The sequence below is a fragment of the Dasypus novemcinctus genome, chromosome 19 (assembly GCF_030445035.2).
Source record: "Dasypus novemcinctus isolate mDasNov1 chromosome 19, mDasNov1.1.hap2, whole genome shotgun sequence".
NCBI classification, from domain to species: domain Eukaryota; kingdom Metazoa; phylum Chordata; class Mammalia; order Cingulata; family Dasypodidae; genus Dasypus; species Dasypus novemcinctus.
Genome location: NC_080691.1, coordinates 38,659,357 through 38,679,436, shown reverse-complemented (window position 1 = coordinate 38,679,436; position 20,080 = coordinate 38,659,357). Strand labels below are relative to the sequence as shown.

At 50.1% G+C, this 20,080-nt stretch overlaps 1 protein-coding gene across 3 annotated transcripts in view; it reads left to right on the top strand.

The window, feature by feature from the left end:
* Window positions 1-1,437: 1,437 nt before the first annotated feature.
* Window positions 1,438-20,080, top strand: part of ZMAT5 (zinc finger matrin-type 5) — a 24,670-nt gene continuing 6,027 nt past the window's right edge. Inside the window, exons 1-3 of one of the 3 annotated variants that reach the window (XM_004461766.5) lie at window positions 1,438-1,525; window positions 14,255-14,409; window positions 19,409-19,471. In XM_004461766.5, coding sequence (XP_004461823.1) covers window positions 14,283-14,409; window positions 19,409-19,471 — 190 coding nt within the window. In that variant the 5' untranslated portion in view covers window positions 1,438-1,525; window positions 14,255-14,282. The other 2 variants (XM_004461767.5, XM_012526466.3) reach the window with 2 other exon arrangements.

The window sequence follows — 20,080 nt, the reverse complement described above, 5'->3', positions numbered from 1 at the left end:
TCAGACAGCCTCAAATTAAAAATATAATGAGTGGTAGTACAGGGCCAAGTGGGCAAGGTTTTTCCTAATATGAGCTGTCATTTTCATTTCTGGAGAGTTGCCTGCCATGGGGTTTAAGGCTATAAAATATGCACAGCACCTGGCACAGTGTCTGGTGTACACAATGAGTCCAACAGGTGTGACTCTTTCCTATTTTGTGCTTCCACTTGCTCCTGAGGAATGTAACCAATATCATTTTTTTTTGAGTGGTACAACCTACCAGAAACTGTGGCATCTCACCCACAGCTCATATAATTCTCATAATAATTACCTAAGGTAGGTACCATATTATCCCTATTTCGCAGATAAAGAAATTTAAGCTCAAAGAGGTTAAGTAGCACGCCCAAGGTCATGCATGAATTAAGTGACAAAGTCCAGTATTCTCACGCAGGGCTTTCTGATTTCATTGCCCCCACTCTTTATTAATTACATTCACACTATTGTTACCATCACCCAACAAGCATGAGAAGCCTTATCTGAAAAGGCGGGCAACTCTGCCCTTTCTATGACAGTTGTCTGCTCAAATCTGCTCTTGAAACCCTCAGAGGAGGCAGTGGTCCCAGGTTCCAAACCTGGCTTACCACTCATTTGCTGGTTATGGTCCTAGTAGGTCCTTGGCTCTCACTGGGCTTTAATTTTTGCTTCTGGAAATGGAGAAGTAGGTATGTGGGATGGAGAAATACCAATATTTACAACCCCTGCAAACTGGTATCTACTGACCTCGTCTAAAGGTTTAGTATTCACGCCAAACAGGCCCCGAGTGTACCCCTTTCTGGTAAAGGTAGAATGAGTCGCGCCCAACCCCCACTCCCGCTGTCTCATCCTCAGGCCCGCCCAAGGTCAGGGACGGCCCAGGACCTTACCCCCTGGTTGATGTGCGCGAAGATCGCGTCCGCGCCTTGGTCGAAGGCTCGCTCGAAGAACAGGGCGCCCACGGCGATGGTGAGGGCGAAAGTGGAGGTCCTGCGGAATAGTAGGGAGTACAATCTCGCACTCAACGTCGGAGGCGCCATGTTTCCCCACTGCCACACTCGGGGCCACCGCGCCTGCGCCCCGGCCGACCTCGCCCTCCAAAGGCCCTAGACCCGCAATACTTTATGGGTCTTGTAGTTCAGTGCTAGTCGCTTTGCCCCACAAAGGTGACAGCTGACCTGCGCAGGCGAAAGTTCCACAAATATCTAGATCACTGCAGTCGAAACTTAGTTTGATAAGATATATTGCGGAATTTTTCTCAATCTTTTCTTACTTATGGAATACTTAGAATTAAGCATGGACTCCTCATTGAATACTTGGAACTACAATTCCCAGAAGTCCTCGCGCTTCCACCCTTCCTCCCGCCCTCCCACACCGCGCGTCTCACTTTTGATTCCAAAGGTTTCTGGGAAGACAGGCTTGATAGTCGGAAAGGACTACGTATTCCAGCAAGCAGTGCGCGACGCGAGCACGCAAGAGGAGGAGCTCGGAGCTGTCCGGCCCCGGGAGCCAGGTACCTTGCGGAGGGGCGAATGTTTCCCCCCACGGGAGGACTTGGCCTCGTCCTTCTCAGTCCGCGCTCCGCTCGGCAGTACTGATCACTTCACAGGGTGGGGAGTTGATGGAAGGGTGAGAGGACCTGGGCGTCTGGGCCCCAGGCTCGTCATCTCTCCCTGTCTCCACCATCCCGTAGACAAGGCCTAGAGGTGGAGTCCGGGGCGAAAGTCGGGTCTTGGGGGCTGAATTCCTTCAATCCCGCCTCAAGGCTTCCTGTTCCCTCACCCTCGGGCTTCGCAGCCGGGAGCCCTGGGCTGGAAGGGCTGGGACCCTTCACTTCTTGGGAATAGAAAGAGCGTGGGCTTTGGAATACGAGGGCCGTTCAACAAATGCTTTCTGAGCGCCTCCCTTGAGCCCAGCGGTGGGGTCCCAGCAGCCAAGTCACTGCTCTCATGGAGCGCTCGTTCTAGGTGTGGGTGGATAAGGAGGCGCCATAACCACAAACAAGTAGTGTCTTGAAGAGTAGATGATTGGTTGATGGGATTGGGTAGGGGGTGATGGTGCTACTTTAGGTAGCACGGCTGGGGAAAGCCTTTCTGAAGGTGACATTTGAGCTGAGACCTGAGAATACGAGCCTGGCAAACAGGGAAAAGCTAGTGCAAAGGTCCGGAGGCAGCCGCTGTCTTGGCGGTGTTTGCGTTAAAGGAGTAGAGTGGACTCTGGAAAGGTGGGCTTGGGTCAGCTCACATTGTCCTTGAGCCCATAGTAAGGAGCCTTATTCTCTTCTAATTGCATTGGGGTGTCATTGAAGGGTTTTATGCAGGGATGCGACATAATCTAATTAACATTTTAACATTATCAGTCTGGCTGCTATCCAAAGAAAGGACTTAAGAGGGGAAGGTATTATGGTGGCTCAGCTATGGGAGGACGATCATTTAGATTAGGATGTGGATTAGAGTAGTAGCCAGTTTGGGGATGTATTTTGGGAGGGAGGGCAAACAAGTGGGGGGGTAGGTGGGAGAGAAATTGAAGTTTTACAACCTGAGAGTTGGCCTCAGCGACTGGATGGAGGGAGGTGCCATTAACAGGGACAGGTATGATTCTAAGTTCTGTTTGGCCATCATTAAGTTTGAGCTGCCTGTTAGACATCCAAGTGGAAATGTCAAGAGGCAAATGGGGTAAGGAGTTTGGAGTTCAGAGGAGCTGTCAAGCCAGTGATCACAGTAATCAGGATGGGGGTGGTATTCAAAACCCCAGCCCTGGACTCCAGACCCAGATCTGCCTCTGATTCTGGGTGACCTTGATCAGGTTCCAACTTCCTGGGTCATGTTTTCTCAATCAGTAAAAGGCCACAATGTGGCTCGGTTAGGGGATTGGAAGGAAAACTGAAATGCTCTGTCTATATCCATGAGGAGTTATCCTCATTGCGGTTATTTACTATTTGCAAATATCCTGGTAGCTCCTTGGGGCACAGAGACTTGAGGCTCCAGGGAACCAATACTTAAGTCTTTGTTCATCATCAGCTCATATCTGGCTGATGAAAGGTTCAGAGGAGGAAGGAATAATTTTAGGTGGGATAGGGAAGAGCACAAGGAGTTAAGATGTGGCTCGTGTTACTTGGTTTTAGTTTTTGTATTGTAAATTCCCATGTTGGAGTAACAATTTAAAAAACCTACAATTTCTTGAAGCTTTCCATTTCAACCTAGAAATTATTATTCTATACATAAATCTAAGAAAATGAGAAAAATGACCTTAACTTTTCCTTTGATTAATGTTTGAACTCAAGTCGAACAAACTAAATTTCTTTCAGCTGCCCTATCTACAGCTTAATTAAATTTCCTTAAACATTTTAACTGCATTTATAAATTTAATATATTTGATTTTCTTTTTAAGCACTTTAGATGCGTAACCTAACAAGCATAATTTCCCCAGAATACTTAAGTGGTTCTAGAAAACCTAATAAGTTAAACTTATAAATGTAATGAATTTCACGTTCTTATGAACAGTCTAATACTTTTTTACAGACTTAGTCAAATTCTCTTATGGCAGTGGTTCTCTGAATTTAAAAAAATACCAGACTCCACCTCTGACATGAAATCAAAATATGGGGGTACCCCTTCAGTAGCTGTTACAGCCAGCACCTCAGGTGATTCAAATATGCAGCCAGTGTTTCCAACCACTGTTGACCCCTAAACTTAAAGCCACAAGTCTAATATGAGCGACTGACATCTATTTTATCAATTACATATTTTTGCTTTTTTAAAAATTCGGGTAAAATATATATAACATAAAACCATTTATGTGTACAATTCAGTGGCATTAATTATATTCAGAATGTTATATAACCATCACCACTATTTCCAAAACCCTTTGCTCACCCCCAAACAAACCCTGTATTGATTAAGCAATAACTCCGCTTTCCCTCTCCCCTACCCCCTGGTAACCTCCTATCTACTTGCTATCTTTATGAATTTGCCTATTCTAGATACTCCATAGAAGTAGAATCATACAATATTTAACCTTTGTGTCTGGCTTATTTCACTTAGCATAATGATTTCATGGTCCATCCATGTTGTAGCATTTATCAGAACTTTATTCCTTTTAAAAATTGAATAATATTCCATTGTATGGATATACCACTTTTTGTTTATCCATTCATCTGTTGATGGGCACTTGGGTTGTTTCCACCTTTTGGCTATTGTGAATAATGCCACTATGAACATTGGTGTTCATATTTTCAATTCTTTTGAATATATACCTAAGAGTGGAATTGTTGTGCCATATGGTAATTGTACATTTAACTTTTCAGGAGCCCCCAAACTGCTTTCCACAGTGGCTATATCATTTTACAATCCCACCAGCAATATGCAGGGCTTCTAATTCTCTGCATCCTTGTCAACACTTGCTATTTTCCATCTTTCTTATTCTAGCCATCCTAGTGAATGTGAAGTGGTATCTCATTGTGGTTGTGATTTGCATTTCCCTAATGGTTTCCCTAAAGAGGTTGTGCATCTTTTCATGTGCTTATTGGCCATTTGTATACTGCCCATTTTAAAATTGGGTTATTTGCTTTTTTTTGTAGTTGAGTGGTAGGTGTTCTTTATATATTCTAGATATTAATCCCATATCAGATATATGATTTGCAAATATTTTATCCTGTACTGTGGGTTTTCTTTCCATTCTGTTGATAGTGTTCTTTAATGCAGAAAAGTTTTTAATTTTGATAAAGTCCAAAATTAAAAACTTTTTTTGTTGCCTATGCTTTTGTTGTCATACTTAATAACCCATTGACAAATCCAAGGTCATAAAGATTTTTCCCTATGTTTTCTTCTCTAAGTGTTTTTTTTTTTTTTTTTTTCCTTCTTCTAAGTGTTTTATAGTTTCAGTTCTTACATTTAGGTCTTTGATTTTTAGTTCATTTTGGGGGTTGATCTGATGCTGCCCAGGTTGAGGTGAACTGAGGAGGTTGTGCCCAGTTGTGAAGAGGTGAGGATCTGACTTGATGGCAGTGGCAGTGGTGACAGCAAGGCTCAGATGGCATTTGGAGCCCAGACTGGGGTGGGGAAAGAGGGATGCAAAGGCAGTTCTGAGCCTAGGTATCTGGTTCAGAAGCCTCCTTCAGACTATTTTTACCTAGACTGTTTGGAAACTCCAGCCCCCTGGGACCTGTAGCTGTCTGATGAGCAACTGTGTCTCCAGCCTGCAGCTCCCTGGAGCCCAGATTTGGCTTGCGCCAGCCTTCACTGGGCCTTGGGCTGGCTGAACCAGGTTCTCCCTGTCAGCCTTCTGCCGGGGACTGAGGGAAGTGTCTTGCTCTGCCTGCTTTCAACTGCCACCCCTAGCTTGTTCATCCAGGTGAACCAGGCCACTGGAACCATCCATGGCAGCCTCTCACGGGAGAAGAAGGAATAGGATTTACCCCTGCCTAACACATTTTCCATTTTTTTGAGGATTCCCCCCTGCCCCCCCGAAAAGATTAAAAAATACATGCTAAATGTAGAAACTTAGAAAAATAGAAAAACACAAAATCCCAGTATCCAGCTATAACCACGGTAAATATTTTGTATCTGCTATAAGCTGTGTGTGTATGTGGGGGGGTTCCTTTCTCTCTTAAAAAAGTGATATTATATTGCACATACTGTTGTGACATCAAGCCATTTTGTTTAAGAATATAAGGGGAATGTTTGTCCACGTGAGGGAATATTTTCCTTTGACTTGACTTCTAATGACCGAGTGGTACTCTGTTGAACAGATGCGGCTCATACCCTACTGTTGTTCCTTGACAACTCCAGGCTCTCTGTCTTCATTTTTTTGGCAGTAGGATGAGGAAAGAACTGACCTCACAAGCTTCGTGGTCGTGTTATTGAACCCCTTCCCCCACCCCACATTGGTATGTGGTGGCCAGTGGGTAGCTGTCAGGTGTCTGGTGGTAGACATTTAGATTTCAGTTTTAGGATAAGCTATGTTGAAGTGACCTTCTCAGCACTGACACCCTTGTGGCAATCTCCGCTCATTTCCTTAGAAGAATCCCCTGCTGGATGCAGGTGCCCCTTCTTGTGCCCCCTGCACGCTGTGCATCCTTCTGTCCCTGGGCCTTTTACCCAGTACTGTCACTGGGGGTGAATCTGTCAGTCACCTTCTTGCGAGAGCAGGAACTGTGTGTCATGAGATGTGAATCCCAATCTGGCTGAGAGTAAGTGCTCAGCAAATGTTTGGCTGATGAATGAATGAAGAAAGGAATGAAAAGGGAACCGGGAGTGTTAGGGTCATGCATATATGAGTGGAAGGAAGTACCCTCCTTTGCCTTGGCTCTCGAGTGTTTGGGACATGGAGCACTGTGTACCTGTGCCTGTCACAGATTGTTAAAGAGATTTGAGGTTTTCATTCATTTATTCCCCCATCTTAGTTATCTATTGCTGCATTGCAAGTTATCCCCAAACATAACTCCTTAAAACAGCAGACATTTATTATCTTACCCAATTTCTGAGTGCCAGGAATTTGGGCATAGCTTAGCTAGTTAAGTTGTCAGTCAGAGCTGCAGTCATCTGAAGGCACACGGGCTGGAGAGTCCCTGTGCCAAGTTCACTCACGTGGCTATGGGCAGGAGGCCTCAGTCCTCCCTTGTGGGCCTCTCCATAGGGCTGCTTGCCACATGGCCGCTGGCTTCCCCCAGAGTGAGTGATCGGAGAAAGAGAGCAAGTTGGAATCCGCAGAGTCTTTTAGAACCTAACCTTGGAAGAGACATCCATCACTTCTGCTCTACTCTGTTGGTCATACAGACCAATCCCTGTACACCGGGTGAGAATACCAGGAGGTGGTGGTCATTGGGGGCATCTGAGACGCTGGCTGCCACATCCCACAAATGGGTGTAGAGCACTTTAGTATGCCAGGTATTGTGCTAACCTCACACGTGCATGATTTAATCCTCACAATAACCTTAGGGAAGAGTACTGTTACCCGATTTACAGATGAGGCTCCATAGGTAGGTAGTTTGCTGAATGTTACACAGCCTGAAAGTGGCAAGGATGGCGCTCAGACCTGGGCTGAGTGATTAAGGTAGTTGTGTGGGAAAAGCGACTTCAAAAGACAGGCTTGAATGGTCTGTGTGACTTTGGGCAAGTCCTCTCCCTCTCTGTTCTTTGGTCCATCTTCTGCTCCTTTAGAGCAGCACTTCTCCAAGTGTGCATCAGGACCTGCTTAGAGCCTGGCCCCATCCCAGACCTGCTGAATTAGGAGGTGAGGTGTCGTACCTCATCCCCAAGAGGTGGTAGAAGGTGAACCTGGACAAGGTGAGGAAAAAACTGTGCGGCTTACTACAAAAAAAAAAACAACAAAACCCAGGGCATTTGAGGAATACCTCTAACATATTGAGGCTCCATCAGGGAAGACATCTGGATCTTCACAGCCCCTCTGTTGCAAGAGTCTAAGCAGGGCAGTCCACAGGCCACCCCCCCACACACACACACACATACACAGATGCCGTCATCATCAGATGCAAGGCAGGTAGGGCGCCGAGACATTGCCGCACCCCTGGTGGCCGCGCAGTGAGGCTGTCCTCTGGCTATGGTCTGCTCTTTACCTGTGGTATGGTGTTGCCATAATTAGAAGCCATGACAGGTGAGTTCAAGGGCGGCATGTGGTTAGCACCAGTCCAGGCCAGGGGCAGTGTGCATCCTAGACCCTGGCCAAGGCCGTGCTGTTGGCTTATTTTAGCCCTGTACCCAAGCCAGTTCGGTGCCCAAGATGCACACAATGAAAGGAACTGGGAATATTGATGAAGTACAGACATTGTCCCATGAGAGCCTCCCAGAGGGGTGGCAGGACGGGGGGAGGGCGGGCTTTGGGGTCCTGGCTCTGCGCACCTCGGTCCCCCACCAGCACAGCCTTATGGGAGGCCACAGTCAGGCATAGGCGCCATCATCACTGTCACGGCTCCTCCTAGCCAAGGCTCTGAGCACACAGGAGTGACTGCCGGCCTGTTTCCTCATCTGCAAAATGGGATGCCTTCCTATCTGAAGGGTCACTGTGAAGGTTAAATAAGGGCCTGAAAGCCTCATGCCTAGATGTGCCTAGCATGCGGGCATCACATCTGAAGGCCTGCCTCCCCTGCTGCCCCACTCCCTTCTCTTCCCTCTTCCACCCACAGTGTCTCAACTGGTTGGTAATCTTGTCTCTGAATCTAGACGACTGAAGTCAAGTCCCATAGGCCAGCCAGGCATGGCTGAGGTCGGTAGAACGGGGTTAAATGTTGAGCTGGCCAGGACTAGAGCTCGCTGGAGACACAGGTGCTGAGAGTGGGGAGAGGCGGGGCTGGCAGTGAGAGACGTGCCTTTGTGGCTTTACATTGCTCCCTTCCTTGCTTCCAGATCCAGGCTTGAGGAGGACAGGGCTCGGGGAGCAGGGGGAGTGAGACCCTCACATCCTGCAAGCTGCTCGCTCATTCCGTCCTCTAGCATTATGGGGCACTAATATGTGCCAGGTCCTGTTCCAGGCGCTGCGGTAAGCAGCTGGACAAACAGAGCCCTCTGCCCATGTGGAGTTTATGTTCCAGTCGGGGCGGGAGATAGACGCGACGGTGAGTCGGCCTGTGAGAAGGCGAGGTGTGCCTGGAAGACAGAGCAGGTGTAGGAGAGGCAGAAGCGCCCATGGCCGCAAGTTCATATGCGGTGGTCAGGGCGTGCTGGCCAAGAGGGGTGGGGGCTGAGCGCCTGGATACAGCTGCAGCCACAGAAAGAGTCTCCGTTCTCGGAGCAGTAACTGCGTGGGAGGCGCCTTATGTATACAACCTTGGTAATTCCACGGCAGGGAGAGAGCCCTGCTTTAGAGCTAAGGACAGACTCAGGGAGATGAAATTGCTTTCCTGAGGACACCCAGCTTCTAAGTGGCAGAGCTGGAATCGTAAGCCAGACCTGTGAGTCCCTAGAGAGTCATCCCACTGGCTTTGCCTGCTGCCCCTTGGCCATGAGGAGCCAGTCCGCCTGCCGCCTGGAGCGGCTCCAAGGAGCCGGCAGATGCTATTGCAGCCGTGGACGTGGTCCCTGGGAGTGGGTGGGTGGCACGTCCTGTGTTCCCAGTGAGGGAGCGGGGCTGGATTGTTCTGTGTTCCGGACAGGGCCTTGCTCATCCAGCGCGGGAGCAAGCCAGCCTCGGAGGATGACGAGTCACGGGCGGGAGAGGGCCAGCTTAGTCAGCACCCCATGCTGGCGCCCGGGCATGGTCTAGAGACGCTCCAGCTGTCCCGTCCTTCCCCCTTCCTTGACCCCCACTGCAGGGCTGCCAAGTGCAGTGGTGCAGGTTGTGCCTTGACAAGAACACCCGACTGAGGGGGTGGAGGTGGCAGGGCTCAGAGCTGAAATCTTGCCCACGCACCACTTGCCCAGTCGTGCGCTGGGCCCTGTTCCCATTCTGAGGAAAGGACACCTTCTTCTAATGTGCACAAAGGCACCGGAGTGGGAGGCGGGTTGGGTCACGAGCCCGAGAAGTCCATGCCTGGGTGATGGCTGGATAAAGGCACCTTGCTGAAGGCCGGCTCCTGCCCAGGAACAGGCTCCATGGGGACAGGCCTGTGAGGTCGATGGTTACCACGGGCCCTCGGGATCCTGCTCCCCTGACACACCCCTGGGTGATGGGGGCTCTGCAGAGCTGCTGTGGTGGGGCAGGGGTCTGGGCCGCTGTTGGGGGCCATCTGCCTCTTGTGCTGTGTGCTTTGGGCAACTCACTTCCCTCCTCCTGGCCTCACTTTCCTCATCTGACCTGCTGACCCCAAAGGTCACTTAGGCCCTGGTGTTCTGTTCCCAGTTCTGCGCCCTTTCTGACATCAGGCTATTCAGAGGACAATATAAAGATGGAGACGGCAACCAGTGTTTCTTGAGACTGTGCTAAGTACTTATGTGGGTGATCTGAATTCTCAGAGCAAGCCCTTAGGGGCCACTGCTATTAGCCCTGTTTTCAGAGGATCCTGAGGCCAGAAGTTAAGTAACTGCCCAGGGTCACTGAGTTAGAAGGCAGTGGCACCTGGATTTATACCTGCACAGCCTGACTCCAGACTGTCAGGCTCTTAACCCTTGCCCACCCGGCTCAGGGCAGTTGCAGGCGCTGGTGCTGAGTGTCATCCTCCGTGAAGTGGGGATACTATGATCATTTGGGTCGCAGTGTTGTTGGGTGGGCAGAGGGCAGGCCATAGAACTTGATTTCCCAGCAGGTTGGCATTTGGGACAGTTCGCCCAGTGGAGTAGGCACAGGCATTGCCAGCAGACCTGAGCCCCAGGCACCCCGAACCAGCTCTGCCCTTCCTACATACGTGGCCCTTCTGGGTCTCAGGCTCCTCATTTGTAAAATGGAATGTTAATATGTACTCCTTGAGGTGCGAAGTGACCAGCATGGGCCCAGGGACAGAGTGAGTGGTTAGTGAAGGAAAGCTGTTAACAGTGTGATTTGCTGGGAGCAGCCTTTTTTTTATATGTGATTAGAAGTGTGGCTCTTGAGTCACACTGCCTGGATTCTAAGCACAGCTTGGCTGCTTTCTAGTTGTGACCTTAGATAAGTCATTTCACTTCGTGGAGCCTCATTTCCCTCATCTAGAAAAGCATATAGTCCCTTCCTCGCAGGTTGTCCTGGGGATTAAACGAGATGATGCTTCTAAAGCTTTTAGCTTAGTGCTAAATTTAGCATTGTAGAGGCTCTACATTATTAGCTCTAATAATAGGTAAATTTACTGAGCACTTACCTAATGCCAGGCATTGTTATTGTTATTTTTTACTGCTATTACTTTTTAAAATGTTTTTATTGTGGTAATATATATTCAGTAGAAAATTTCCTACTTCTACCACTTTCATGTGTACAGTTCATTGATATTAATTACATTTGCAATTTTGTGCTGCCTTCACCACCATTCATTACCAAAACTTTTTCATCATCCCACATGGAAATTCTATCCTTTAAGCAAGAACTCCCTATCCTTTCCCACCCCCTACCCCTGGTAACATCTAATTTACTTTCTGGCTCCGTGAATTTGCTTATTCTAGATATTTCATATCAGTGAAATCACACAGTGTTTGTCCTTTTGTGTCTGACTTGTTTTATTCAACATGATGTTTTCATGGTTCTTCCAGGTTGTCACATGTGTCAGAATTTCATTCCTTTTTGTGGCTGAATAATATTACATTGTATGAATATACCATATTTGTTTATCCGTTCATCTATTGATGGACACTTGGGTTATTTCCAGCTTTTGGCTATTGTGAATAATGCTGCAATGCACAGCTATCTGTTCTAGTCCTTACGTTTATTTCTTTGGGGCATGTTTCTAAGAGTGGAAGTGCCAGGTCATATGGTAATTCTATGTTGAACTTGCTGAGGAACTTCTCAAAGTGCTTTCCGCAGTGGCTGTACCATTTATATCGCCACCAGTAGTGAGAGAGGGATCCTATTTTTCTGCATCCTTACCAACACTTGTTATTCTCCATTTTTTAAAATAATGGCCATTCTAATGGGTGTGAAGTGGTATCTCACTGTGGTCTTAATTTGAATTTTCCTGATGGCTAATGATGTTGAACATGTGTTTATTGGCCATTTGTATATCTTCTTTGGAGAAATGTCTATTCAAGCTCCTTGCCCATTTTTTTTTTTTTTTTTTTTTTTTTTTACTTCTTTTTCTTTTTCTTTTTCTTTGTGTACTGGAGCTGGGAATCAAACCTGGGACTTTGCAGGTGGGAAGCCAGTGCTCAGCCACCAAGCCTTATCAAGCCATAGTGTCTCCTCTGAGTTGGTTTTTTCGTTTGTTTGCTTGTGTTTTTTGTTTGTTTGTTTGTTTGTTTTTAAGGAGGCACTGGGAACCACACATGGGACCTCCCATGTAGGAGGCAGGCACTCAACTGCTTAAGCCACATCTACTCCCCCCATTGCTATTACTCTTTTATTAATAATCCATTTGAATTAGCAAACTTCTCTGTCCCATTCCCCAAGCAATCTTCATATCAGTTAGTCCCACTGCCTTGTTTTCCTATGATGACAGGAGAGGCCTAGAGAGGGCAAATGACTTGCCCAAGGTCACACAGCTGGCTGCTCAGGGCACTCTGTGGTTTTGTCCAGCTAGATCTGCTGTGGTGCCGTTTCATTCTCCCAGAGGGATACCCCTCTCTCTGTCCCTCTCTTCCCCATTGCTCTCCAGAGCCAGCAGCTCCTCAGAGCTTCAAGCTTCGTGAATGGCTTGGTTAAGCACTCGCCATTAAACGTTCATCTCTTACCATTTCAATCCAATTCCTGTAAGTTTATTGGCAAGACGGGGTGTATTATAGCTGCCAAATTTCATATATCATGTCCATGTGTCTGGGGTGCGGTTTCTCAGCAGTAATGGGAGAAGAGAGGTTTTATACGTTTTCATTTTTGAATGACTGTCTGTTCCTGATCCCATTACAGCCCTCGACTTAATGGCTGGCTGGCCCTGTCTGCCGCAGGAACAGCTTTCTCCATCAAATTGCTTGGCTGCCTGGACTGTCCAGGAAGCTCGTTTGTCTCTGCGTCTCTCCCCAGTTTCTTCCGCCCAAGATGCATTCCCCCAGCAGTCTGCTCTCTTAATCCAGTTCCAGCTTCAGCTTTAGGTCCTAGGAGCCCGAGGCTTTTGCTGCTACCTCATGACCTTGGGGAAGTCATTTTCTGTCCTCCCTTCTCCCTCTACCATCTGGATGACCACCCCTGCCCCCACCATGCTCCTGTCCTCCTCTCTCCCCAGGGCACCTCTTTTCCCTTTGGGTGAATGACTGGTCTGGGCTCAGCCTTTGCAGATCCCACCTGCTGGCCCCCAGTGGGTCCATTCCTCCTCTCATCATCTTACTGGAGGAGCTGAAGGTTTGCCATGAGAGTCCTGGAACCGCCACCACCTTGGGCTGCGGGACATCTGGGTCAAGAGTGGTGGCGGTGGTCTCTATGGCTCAGAAGTCTTAAGACCCTGAAATGTTCTCCATTCTCTGTGTCTGGCTGGGAAGCTGCCGCCTGAGAATTTAGCTAATCTCTTTGGGAAGCTGTTTGCGTTTGCTGCCTGAGCCTTCTTCAGCATCTCTAAGCTTCAAGCTAGCTCAGGAAAGGAGGATGTTGGCAGCATGCTGCAGTAGAAGCCCTGATTTCAGGGGACCTGGGTTTGCATTCTGACTTACCAGCTGGGGGACCTTGGGCAGATCACGCCCTCTCTCTGAACCTCAGGCGTCCCATAAGGTAAATGGGGATTAATCAACAAATAGTTGATATTCTGCTCTGTGTCACACGCCATTTTGGGTGCTGGGCCTTCAGCAATGAACGAACAAAACAAAAATATGCCTGACCTTATGGGTTTATATTATTGATGGGGGAGAGAGACAATAAACGGAAGTCAATTGCTTCCTACTTCAGAGGTGGTTAAGTGCGAAGAGAAGAAATAAAACGGAAGGAACAGATGTAGCTCAAGTGGCTGAGTGCCTGCTTCCCATGTACGAGGTCCCTGATTTGTTCTCCAGTACCTCCTAAAAACAAACAAACAAACTGAAAAACCAACTCTCATTGGGGAGCAGGCATAGCTCCATGGTTGAGCACCTGCTTCCCATGTACAAGTTCTTGGGTTCAACCCCAGGTACCTCCTAAAAAAAAAAAGGAAAGGGGGAAGACTGGGATGGGAGTTGCCATTTTAAGTGAAGTGGTCCCAAGAGATTCCTGAGAAGGTAGTATCTGAGTAAAGCTTGAAAGAGTTAAGTGAGCAAGCATGGTGAGATATCTGGGGGAAGACCGTTCTAGGCAGAGGAAACAGCAGGTGCAAATGCCCTGAGGTAGGACGTGGCTGGCCCGTGAGGAGCAGCGAGGAGGACGGTGTGGCTGGCGTGGAGAGAACAGGGGCGAGGGGAGGGCAGAAGTGTGGTGGGGGCAGGGACGGTCAGCCAGACAGTATAATGCAGAGGTTTCCCAGTCCTGGCTGTGTGTTAGAATGACCTGGGGAGCTTTAAAAAATATGGCTGCCTGGGCCTCACCCACTGAGGTTCTGCTTTCATTGGTCTGGGAAGGAGGCTGGGTACCAGTTTTGTTCATTCTGGAATGAAGCCTTTCAGGCCCTGATCGTCGGGCTGTGGCAGAGCTCCTCCCGGGGCTCTCGTGAGGTTTGGCGGGGTCGTGCGTGTAAAGAATAGCGTGCGCCAGCCTGGCCCATGGCCAGGGGTGAGCTGCTGTAGGCTTTGGGGTAGGGCATTTTCTCCAAGGGTCTGACAGAGTGCTTTGTGATTCCCAGGAAGCGGCAGCACCAGGCGTAGGCAGCCATGGGGAAGCGATACTTCTGCGACTACTGCGACCGCTCCTTCCAGGACAATCTCCACAACCGCAAGAAGCACCTGAATGGGCTGCAGCACCTCAAGGCCAAGAAGGTCTGGTACGACATGTTCCGAGGTGGGTGCCCACCGGTTCAGCAGCCAGGCTGACAGGCCCTGCTCTGTTCTCTCTTATCCTCAGACAAGGAAGCGCATGGGTCAGCCCGAGCCTCGGTTTGGACTCTTGGAAGAGAAAAGAGTGGGAGGCTTGGGGCCGCGGTCCCCCACAAGGGGTAGCTGGGATGTGCACTCCTGCCCCCAGCAGTCATTGGCCGAGGACTCAGGTCTCCCAGCACAGGGCCCGGCTCTCAGGGTACTGTGGTCAGGAAGGTCACTCTGAGGGGGCAGCTGAGAGATGAGGAAAAGCCGGCCCTGAGGTGTTCTTGGAGGGTTAGGGGCGACGGTGTCGCAAGGGGGAGGATGGTAGGGGCTGACGCTGGAGACAGGATAGAGGCCAGGTCTGATAGGCATGCAGAGGTAAGGGGCGTGGGTTGTCCCAAGGGCAGAGGGGAGCCTCTGGCAGGCTTTCAGCAGCGGCTGACCGACCAGCATGCCACTTGAAGGCGGGGACTCTGCTGTGCGTGGTGAGCAGTGGGCAGGCAGGAAACGGTTGTTGAATGGTTGAATGGCTGACTGGACTGATGGATGAGTAGCCGAGGCTGCCAGAGGGAGGCTTTTCCGGGAAAGGCTTCTCTGAGCAGATGCAATTCGGGGCACTGAGCTAAGGGCTGTAAGTACCCTGCACGGGGCCTGGCACGGACAGTGCTCACTGACAGTAGCTGCTGCTGCATGGCTCTTGTTATTAGACGTGTGGCCTGAGGAGTGCAAGGGAGGTGGTAGAGGTCGGCCAGCCCAGAGCCAATCCAGGGAAGAGGGAGCTTGGCCGTGGGGCAGAGCTGAACCGGGAGCTCCTGGAATGAGCGAGCAGGGCCAGCACTCCATGAGTTGGAGAGCAGGATTCCAGGAGGAAGCACTGATGCTTGGGTCTGAACCTGGAAGGAAAGAACTGAGCCAAGAAGGGAGGAGAAGGGGAGATGGAGAGAATTCCCCGGGCTGAACCCAAATTCATGACAAGGGGAGTGGGCATTGATTGAGTGCCTGCTGCATGCCAAGTGTTTTCCATGGTTCGTCATTTGTGCTTCTCTCATGAACTCTAAGGCAGTGGTTTTCAACCCTGGCTGTGGGTTAATAAAAAGCCCACTGATCCCCTAACCTCATCCCTGAGGCAGGTTTGGGGTGAAGCCTAGGCATGGTCTTTTTGAAGCTCTCCTGGACTCTCCCCATTTCAGATGAGGAAGTAGAGGCTCTGAGGCTCAGATGAGGGAGGGTGGCCAGGCCGCTCAGCAGGAAGGTGTGGCTGTGGTTGGGAGGGGTTGGGATGGGGCAGAGGATTAATTCAGGGGCAAGGGCACCTCCTGGGTGCCTGGGAAGCCTCTAATGCTGGGGTCAGGCAAAGGCTCCCTGTCTCCCAAATCCTGAGGAGGTGATGATCTGGCTTGGGTCCCAAGATGACGTTGGTGAGGGCCCCAGATGCTAGGCCTAGAAGAGGTGGTCCTCGAGGCCAGGGCTGATGGGCAGAGGCCCTTGTGTTACTTGCAGAAAAGATGAAACTCTTCTTAGGGCTCCCGCATCCTCTCACATCCACATTCCGTGCTTGGATTGGCTCTGCCAGGGAGCTGGAGCAGGCAGGAGGTCCCCACTTACAGGGGGACTTCAGAACCCTGAGCAGTGATTGCCTCACCCCGGGTCCCCAGCTGCTGGTGGCCAAGCTCTTCCCACCCCATCAGGAGGCTGGAGGCTTCGCCAGGGCCCCAGCTTACCCTGAGCAACTGCGCAGGCTGTGGGGAGGCACCGGGCCTGGGACATGACCAACACCCACTCTGCTCCCAGCTTCATGCCTTGACAAAACCCCTCGTCCTCGGTGGGGCTGCTGTCCTGCGCTCATCAGGACAAGCATGAGCCGGAGTGTCGGGGTGTCGGGCCTGGTTCATGCATGGCCCGAATATTGTCACATGTAACACAGCCGTAACAATAACACCCACCTCCAGGGGTGTGTCAAGGGCTCAGTAATCTCATGATGACTGGGTGGCACCCCAGGCTGGTAAGGATACAATGCCTTGCAGTCCACAAAAGGACTGGCCTCAGGCCCTGTACCTAATGGGCTCATCCATTCCGCCAACATTTGGGGAACACTTAGCGCACCCTCAGCTCCCCAAAGACACAGAGGTGAATTAAGCCTTGCCTCCAGTTAACAACTGTGTTCTGGGCAAAGCCCCTGTCCTGCCAGGACCACCATGCCTTGCTGGCCTCTCCCTCTGAGCTGCAGCCACACTGGCCACTGCATGTCCTATTTGAGGGTGCCTTTTCCTCTGGGGTCATGCCCTTCTGCTCCCCCAGCCCCCTCACCAAGCCAGGTCATCCCACCTCAGAGCTCAGCTCAGGCAGCAGCGCCAGGCTGGGTCAGCTCATTCTGCTACAGGGTAGATGTTTAGCCCATTTATACCCAGGTGGATTAGTGTGACTATTGGACTGGAAGGAAGGGCCAGGTCTGACTTATTCTCCGCTAAATCCGCATCCTGGCATGTCTCCTAGCACACAGCGTGTACTCAGTAAATGTTTAAGTGGATGTCTAAATGAACAAATCTACAGCACCAGGGTGGTTGTTATTTTTTGGGAGATGAAGCAAGGACTGACAGGTCAGATCACTAGGAACCTTGAATGTCAAGTAGAGGAGCACGGACTGCTTTGTGCAGGGCCTGGTCTGGTGGTCGGCAACCCTGGGTACTCTTCAGAATCACCAAGGAGCTTTTAGCAATTCTGTTGCTCTGCCCCAGCAGACGAATTAAAACCTGGGAGAGGTGGACCCAGGCATCCATGTACTTTAAAATCCTGCCAGTGTTTCTGATGTATGGCCAGGGTGGAGAACTGCCAACCAGATGGTGGGCAGCCAGGAACTCTTCTCCTGCACTGAGGCACTCAGCCAGCTCCCATTAACCAGGACCCAGGTCAGCCCCCGCTCTGCCAGGCCACCTCTGGCACAAGTCCTTCGATAACCACTTCCCGACCCCAGAGGTCCTGCCTCTCCACTTAGGCAGCAGCCCAGAGGGAAGCAGACCACCCCTATCCTCAATCCCTGCAGGCCTGCCCTGGGGGGTCCCCGTAGTTGGCCCTGTCCCCAGCCACCAGGAGATCGGCAGCTGCGCGGAAAACAGCAGCGCACTGGGGTCTGCGTTCCCAGCGGTGCTGCACTTCCTGTGTGCCTGTGGGCAGACCATTTCCCCCGTCTGGACCTCGGTTTCCCCTTCTGTAAGATGACCACACAGGAGGTTTGTGAAAAGGAACTGAAATCAGAATTGCTGCCATTTGTTGAGCACCCACGATAGAGGTTCTCACTCCTGGCGGCACCTGAGGCTGGTCCCAGCTCCAGAGGTGGATTTAATTGTTCTCACTTTCCGGTGAGTCTAAGGTGCAGCCAGGGTGGGGCACCACTGCTTGCTCTGCCAAGGGCTTTCCATCCATTATCTTATTAAATTTTCACAGCAGCCCTGCCAGGTGGGACTTTCGTTCGCATTTTACATAGGGAGGGCCTGAGGCTTGGAGAGATTAAGCACTGCAGCTTGTCCATGGTCATGGAAGCTGGGATTTGAACGCAGGTTTACTTGACCACATCTTCAAAAAGTCCTCTTTGCAACAGGCTCACACCCATAGGAACACTGATTAAGATTAAGAACGTCTTTGGTTGGGGGACATGATGCAATCTACCACAGTTAGGAATTTTGACTGATTGAAGTGTTGCCTACAAAGAAGCATACAGAATTTAAAACAGTAAATATGTGATGAAAATAAAGGCAGGAAAAATCAGAGGAGACCAGGGCTAAGGTTAGTGTCCAGAATGATTACCAGGAAGTCCAGCTAGGAATGCTAATTAGGCTCCACGCCCCCCGCCCCCCGCCCCCCAGGAGCCTGTGGGAGGAGGGCAGTGGGTTCCAGCATGGTTGCCAAGTAATGCCGGGCCTGGGGTTTGCTGGTGGGCTTCCTGGACATCAGGGACAGTACAGAGAATTCCTGGGGCACCAGAATTTAGGGGAAAAAAACCCCAAACTCCCCAGGTATATTAGTCAGCCAAAGGGGTGCTGATGCAAAGTACCAGAAATCTGTTGGCTTTTATAAAGGGTATTTATTTGGGGTAGAGGCTTACAGTCACAAGGCTCTAAAAAGAGTCCAACTCAAGGACTGTAAGAGGTACTTTCTCACCCAAAGTCTGTTGCCACATGTTGATGCAAGATGGCAAATGATGTCTGCAAGAGTTCAGCCTTCCTCTTCCTCTTAAGGCTCTGTGGGTCCTGCTTCTTCTGATTGATCTCACCTGAAGGCTAGGGTAAGGCTCATCTCTCTCTCTCTGGGGCTCATTTATTTCTGGACTCAGCTGCTTTTATCTTTTCACAAGGTCAGCTGTAAACTATCAGGCAAATGGCTCATCTCTCCCTGGGACTCCAGCATCAAAACCAATCTCTCCTCTGCTGTGTCTTTTTCTGTGTATCTACTTCTCCTGTGTAAGAGTCTGTTTTATTGGCTTCCCAAGGGGGCTGGTATTCAACCCTGCACGCCCATGATCTGGTCGAATCAAAGCCCTAATCTTAACATAATTTAATCAAAGGCATCTCTGTTGAATCCAATATAATCAAAGGGAATCACACCCAGAGGAACAGACTAGTTTACCAACTTAATCTGTATCTCTTTTTGGCGTCCATAAATCATATCAAGCTGCCACACCAGGTGATGCCATCGCACAGACTAAGTCAAGAACCTCTGACCAAACCTGGTTCTTGCCTTAGGCTGGTTCTGGATGGGGCGGTGGGGGGTGGTTCACCTGAAGCTTGGCCTCACGGCTCCACATCCCAACCTGTGGTCACCACTGCTTACACTTCTCCATGGACAGGGAGATCTTTCCTTTCCTCACAGCTCCTCTTGGTGACAGGAAGTGCCTGTGTCTAGCTGAAGTCCATGCCCCTGTGGCTGCCTCCTCCCACCTCCCTTGGAAGAGCCCATCTGAACCCTGCTCCTCTGTTCTCTCGCAGATGCTGCCGCCATCCTGCTGGATGAGCAGAACAAGAGACCCTGCAGGAAGTTTCTCCTGACAGGTACGGGGCCCCAGTACAGAGCTCTGCCTAGCCCGGGCCCCCCAGGGACCAGCGGCATCCAGTCTGGCCTGCTTGGGCCTCTGCAGAGCGTCTCCCCCCAGCCTTTGTTACCTCCTTGGCTTTAGCTGTGCCTTAGTACATCCCAGAGCCTGGGCCTCAGCTCTTCAGACCTAGAATGTGACTTTATCAGCTTGCCCAGAGAAAGCAGGCCCTGAGAGATTGAAAGTAAATCCAGGAGACACTGATGGGTGTGACGGACCAACTGACTGAGTCAGCCTGGGAGCTGGGCCCTCCTCTGCACCCTCTTTCTCAGAGGGCAGAGTTGGAGACAGTGATGGGTCTGAGGATGCAGGGAGTTAGGTTCAGAATTAGAACCAAGGATGCAAAGTGTTTGATTTGACCGATCAGCACTCAGTAAAAGTGCGTACAATTAAAGAAGGTAAAAACCCAAGTAAGTGAAGGAACCAAAGGCAGGTGAAAATAAGAGTATGAAGAATAAGACACAGCCAGAAGAACAATTAGTACCCTCCATGTTTGCCCTCGAGAACCTCTGTACTCTTTGGGGATTTGGGCCTGCACTTCCTAGTGGCCAAGGCAAAGAGGAGAAAT